At 39.7% G+C, this 6,017-nt stretch overlaps 1 protein-coding gene across 1 annotated transcript; it reads right to left on the reverse strand.

Moving 5' to 3' along the window:
• Positions 1-3,590: 3,590 nt before the first annotated feature.
• LOC122839918 (trace amine-associated receptor 13c-like) lies at positions 3,591-4,682 on the reverse strand. The gene is made up of 2 exons (XM_044131944.1): positions 4,510-4,682; positions 3,591-4,419 (listed from the first exon to the last, which is right to left on the reverse strand). The coding sequence occupies exons 1-2, from the start codon at positions 4,680-4,682 to the stop codon at positions 3,606-3,608; spliced, it is 987 nt and encodes a 328-aa protein (XP_043987879.1). The 3' UTR covers positions 3,591-3,605.
• Positions 4,683-6,017: the final 1,335 nt, after the last annotated feature.

Genomic DNA, 6,017 nt, shown 5'->3' on the forward strand with positions numbered 1-6,017 from the left:
CCTCAGAGTGATCAAGTGTTCGCCACAGTCCCTGTTTTCTGCTGATATCTGTTCATTAAGTCCACGTTGTGCATTAGTCTCAGGAGGGAATCTATTGTCAGTCCTCCCTCTTTCTTTGCTCAGAGCATCACAAACATGTTCACATTTTGTCGCGGTAAAAACACAAGCGTCATTGTATTTTATTTGAATTTGTTTGAGACAGAACATTGACATACATTTGTCTCTATGCTCCACAGATTTAAGCCAAGCTGTACCAAACTCACTACGATCCGTCCTAATCCATCTCCCTACGGGATTCCAGTCCAATATTTGGTCAGCATGGCCTAATTTCTCCACAGCGCCCCCTAGAATTCTTAAAAGTAAAAATAAATCAGCCCCCAAACCATCCTTTGACTCACATTCATAGAATTCAGTCATCCTGACTTCTTATGTATATAAGTTATCAAGATGTACAAAAAAGTCTCTTGGATTCATTGGCCAAACCCAACAGGAAGTCGGCCATTTTGGATGAAAGTCAACATTTTTGTCCGCCCTAATGGAGGTGTGCGGGAATGGTGTTATTATTTTGAGCAAAAGTAATTTGGCTATTTGAAGGCCTAAACATATTCTAAAAGTCACCAAATGTTGCACAAACATCAGTCGTTCATAAAACTTACATGTTGTACATCTTTCCTAGAAGTTGTACCACAAACTGCTCAAGAGCGCCCTCCACCCAGAAACTTTCAAAATACCATTCACAGGCAAAAATTGCCGCATTTGATCAAAATCCTCCTAGGGATTTCCATCAGTCAGTTTGAAACATGGTCAGTTAGTTCATAAGGCATGGGGGATCTAAAGTTATCAAAATGGTGAGGTTTTGTGCATGCTGAAGGGGTGTGGCATGACATCTTGCCACAAAACCAAAATTATTATATCTGATCCACTATAGGTCACAGAAACACCAAACCTCCTGTGATCAATCCATGTCCAGTCTACAAAAATGCACATTTGTAACTCTGTTATACTGGTCAAATAATGATTTCAATTAAAACCCAGCCCCTTGCAACAGGAAGTCCCCTCTTTTGCTGCTGGTTGTCTTCCTTTGACTCTTTGATTCATACAGATTTAAACAGGTGTCTGGATCAATATGACGCTAAATCCTTCCCTCAAGGGGCTCTAGTGCCTTTAGCATGAGGGTGTGGCAGAATGGCGACTTCCAATCCATCGCTGTTTGAACATGGTTGGCTTTAAGTCACACATACATAATTCAATTTGCACCAAACTGGATATAAATGACCTTTGTTCATCTCTAAAGAGCCTAGTATGCTTGTGTTGAATCTTGACTCCAACAGCTACAAAGTCCCTGATACATAAACCGATCAGCACCAGAGTTTTTGTGGTGCTGATTGGTCACCAGGGACTATGGACCTTACCAAGCTCCGCCCACAACCGACCCACGTGACCGCAAGTCTCACAAGCAAAGCCTCGTAGCGCATTGTTTCTATGTAAACATGACTCCATTAGTGCATAATTTCTACCGGATTTTCACAATATATCAGCTACTACAATGGACAGAGGAAATAACAAGTTCATGTCATCATCTGGGAGGAGGTTACTGGTTTCTCAGTCACAAGCTGGTTGCAAACCTGAGGCCAGCAGGTGTCAGTCGGTCAGTTATGGTAGATCTGAAATTGGGTTTGATGACCTCAATATGAGAAGCTACAGACTGATAAGAGGAACCAAAGAGCTCTGTTACGGTAAAGAAGCCATTTGTTTGTTAAAATTTTATGAAATCTATTTGTTCTATTTGATGTTTGTTATGAATGACGTATAATCATAAACAAACAGGGTAATTAGTCCAACGTTTAGAAACTACAGCGGCTGTAATGAGCCACAGCAAATGTAAACAAAGGTAAAATAACCCGAACAGGTGATCAACTCAAAACCATTCGTACCTTTTTAGTCTAGTCTCTCTTTGTAGTTTAAGCACATTTGTTACCGTATCAACCGCCTGCGCCCCGCAAGACGAGCAAACATTACGTTAAAAACATAGCATCCAGTCCGTTACGATATCAAGTTTCCAGGCTTGATATTTATTTCTGGATTATTAATCAGCGCTTCCCTGAACACAGCGATGGTTGATTTACTAGCTGTACTTGGTGCTAGAGTGGCTAACACGAGTAACAATTTAGTCCAAAGCCTTTTCTGCTAAAATAAAATCTTTAGTGTGTGTCAGATACAGTACACATTGCATATTGAGCTGTTTAGCTAACGTAAGACTGTGTAGCAGACAGGCTTCAAGGTGTAGAAGTTGTATCAGAACTGCTATTATGCTGTACTTAGCTAACGGGAAGCTAGTGTTTGTGAGACTGCCACCCACGTGACCACGTAGAAAGAGCATCAGCCAATGAAAAGCGGCCCCTCTGGTAAGGTCCATGGCTACACACATTGGGCATCTCTTAAGCCCCGCCCACTCAAACAAGAAAGTAAGAATAATTGTGCTTCTCTTCCAGCTTTTCCGTGTGTATGATAAAAATTTAAAACCTTGCTAAGTAAATATCTACAAAAGCTTGCAGGAAGTCAGCACCATTCCTTCAACACAAAAGAGGAAGTGACATTAACTCGGCAAAGTTATCGTAGCACCGAACTCATCCTGATCTGGATTAAAGGCTATTTGAAAGCTTTAAATATTTCGCCCCCTAGTGGTTGGGTGCCTGAACGGTGTGAGACCAAACGACTGCAATAGGGTGGCGGTGCCAGAGCGACAGGTCCGAAGTGAGTCTGAGCTACGAGGGCAGTAGTGCTTTTTCTTCTTCTAACTTGTAAAAGTTTTGTTCTTATTTATTCTCAGCAAACCTTTTAAAAAACATTTGGCTCAGCGAAAGTTAGTCTCTCCATACTTTTAAAATACACAGCCGTATTAAATCAGTTTGGCTAAACACTTTGCTTTCTTTTAAGTGATTTATGTCTAACTTGAAAATAAATTATGTCGATAAAAGTTTCTCCAAAATAAAATATTAATAACTATCAGTAGACATATTTCTTCTGCCAACTGCTCTCAACTTTAAAATAACGTCAAAGACTGAAAGTTTCCTGTAGCTTTTTTCCTTCTTAGAGACATTGTGAATTAATTTAATAAAAATACATGAATCTGATTAAAAGGCAGTTTTTTACCCACCAGTAAAAAGCTGCCAATGTGACGAAGAAAACACAAATGCATTGAAGTTTCTCATGCATTTGAATTTTAAAAAACCTTGAAATGTTTTAATATATCCGTTAAAAGCTGCAGCTTAAGGTGACTTTAAAAGTTAATATCAATCTCAAAGTCAGAACACAGAATTACAGATACAACATAATAAATATACAATCAGATGTATGATAATGCTGCGTACAGTTTAGAAAGAGACTTTTTAGATATTTAAAATGTTCTTAAGGCAGATGAAAGATCAAAGATAGTATTTCGTTCTTAGTTAATTTATTTTTGTTCTCAACTCCCCTAAACAGCATCTACTTTTTGTTCATTCATTAATAAATACAAAGTAGGTCATTTAAATCTACAGATTAATTAAGAACATTAAATAATGAATCTCTCTTGTTGTTCTGATTTCAGTCAGTCAGCAGTGTATTCACAGTATGTTGGCCTCACGTGAGCCAGGCTGCAGGATCTGTAGAGTAACAATGACTTTAACAGCTTTTCTGAACCAGGGATAGAACAGAGCGTAGATCACTGGGTTCAGACAAGAGTTAACATAACCAAGGAAAAACAAAGAAAATGAATAAGAGGTATTAGTTAAACTAATCCCAACTAAAGAGTAACAGTAATATGGACAGTAACACATTAGATATACAACAACTAGAACCCCCAGAGTCCTGGCTGCTTTTAACTCTGATCTCTTTGTTCTTGATGTCGCTGAATGAAACGTGGCGACTGTAATGTGAGAGCGCATGGAACGAGCCTGAGACACAGCCACCACAAATACTCTCAAATACAGAACTATGATGATCATTACTGGAAGTATGAAATTGAAAATAAGATCAAATATTCCTGCAGCAAAGCTAATATAATTTATACATTCTCCAATGCAGGAATTACTCCTGCCAGGCTGAATCAGTTCATCTTTTGCATAGAAAAAGCTGCAGGAAGAAGCACAGAACCAACACAGACAAACACAATATTTGACTCTGGTCAATGAGATTCTGGTGGGATAATTTAGAGGGAAACAAATGGCTACGTATCGATCCACTGATATCAGAACAATGATCCAAATTGAAGCACTGATGATTGTACCAATCAAATAACAAAGCAAAACACACATGGCATCTCCAAGAAACCAGCAGAATGTAAATCTGTAGATTTCTAAAGGCATCAACAGGAGACCAACAAAAAAGTCTGAAACACCCAGAGAGAGGAGGAGGATGTTTGTAGGAGTGTGGAGCTGCCTGGAAGGAGACAAAATCACAGTTGAACATCAATTATCATGTAAATCTGGCCTAACATTCTTAAAACCTAATCTGTAGGTTGATGTTTGCCTGAAGTGTGAGACTGAGATGATGATGAGGAGGTTGAGCACTACAGTGATCAGTGAGATGAAGAGCAGCACAGAGTTCAGGAGAACGACTTCAGACCAGTGAAGTGTGGGCTTCCTGCAGGAGCTGTTGAGGAGAAGTGGGAAACAGAGATCACTTCTGTCTTGGATCTCCATCCTCAGACGGCTGCAGCTCTGATCTGATCCTGTCCTGTAGCTCATGTTTTCCTGCCTTCCCTCCTCTCTGGTGTTTTATCTCTCTGGGGAGTTTCTACTTTCGCCTCGTTCTCTTTAGACTTTTTTTGAGAACTCATTTTAACTTTAGGACTCAGTAACATTGCATTTTGTGTCATTCCCATCACTCACTGGTGGCCCCTGCTTTTGATTTCACTATGCCTGAGCGAAGGCTTACTGTACTCACATTCCCATGTCTTTACATGGTTTCGGAAGCCTCAATTTATTCAAAACTTCACCAAAATTTACCCCATATTTTTCCTCGCAGGACATTTTTAAATTTTAATGGAATCGAAAGTGGGTGTGACAAAACTGCTCTATGGTTCCCCCTTATGTGAGATAAGTCAAACCGCATGTTATAGAGATTTAAAAACTACGTATGTAGATACACCCTAAATCAAGGAAAAAAGTCTTTTGGATGTCCATCCTGTCTGCGACACACTGTGAACTTGTCCAGGGTGACCCTACCTCTTGCCTGGAACATTAGCTGGAGATAGATACCAGCAAATCCCGACCCCACTAGGAACAAGGGTGTTAGAAAATGGATGGATTCATGTCCTAAAATGCACAGGGATGCAGCCATTTTGGGTCAAAAGGCAAATTTTGGCCATTTTTCACATTTACACACTTGAAACTTTAACAAACTCCTCTTATGGATTTTGAGCAATTAGCTTCATTTTGGTCAGTGTTCAGGTTATAGATGGGTGATTAAAAGTTATCACAATCTTGAGTGTTTGAACATGTTTATGGGTTACGGCCAGGCGGCGAACATGACATTATAGCACTTTTCTTTGTGAAAGCGCTATAACTTTGACAATAAATCGTCAATTGGCACCAAACTTTGTATTAGTCATCCATGTCAGATTCCCCAACATGCAATGTGGTCAAATGCTAACATTATCGAAAGTAGCTTTTTTTGTGTAAAGTTCCTTTTCTGACCACCTTTTGTCTACTCAAGATGCTCATGTATCAGAAGACAGACAACAAGTTAGTCTCACTTGCTTTAAAGCACAAAGAGTTTTCATTGGAAGGCCTGGCCATGACAGTGTGGCGAAGTCAGACGTCACGGTGCTCTGTACCAAACTCACGATCTGTCCTATTCCATCTCCCTACAGGACTCCAGTCCAATATTTGGTCAGCATGGTCTACTTCCTCCACAGTGCCTCCTAGAATTATTTAAGAAAAATCTGCTCCAAGCCACACTTTGACTAACAAACATAAAACAAGTTGTGTTAGAAAAACAACTTAATGTCCTCAGAGTTTGTTGAAGTGACAAAG

The sequence above is a fragment of the Gambusia affinis genome, linkage group LG11, assembly GCF_019740435.1.
Source record: "Gambusia affinis linkage group LG11, SWU_Gaff_1.0, whole genome shotgun sequence".
In the NCBI taxonomy this organism is placed as follows: domain Eukaryota; kingdom Metazoa; phylum Chordata; class Actinopteri; order Cyprinodontiformes; family Poeciliidae; genus Gambusia; species Gambusia affinis.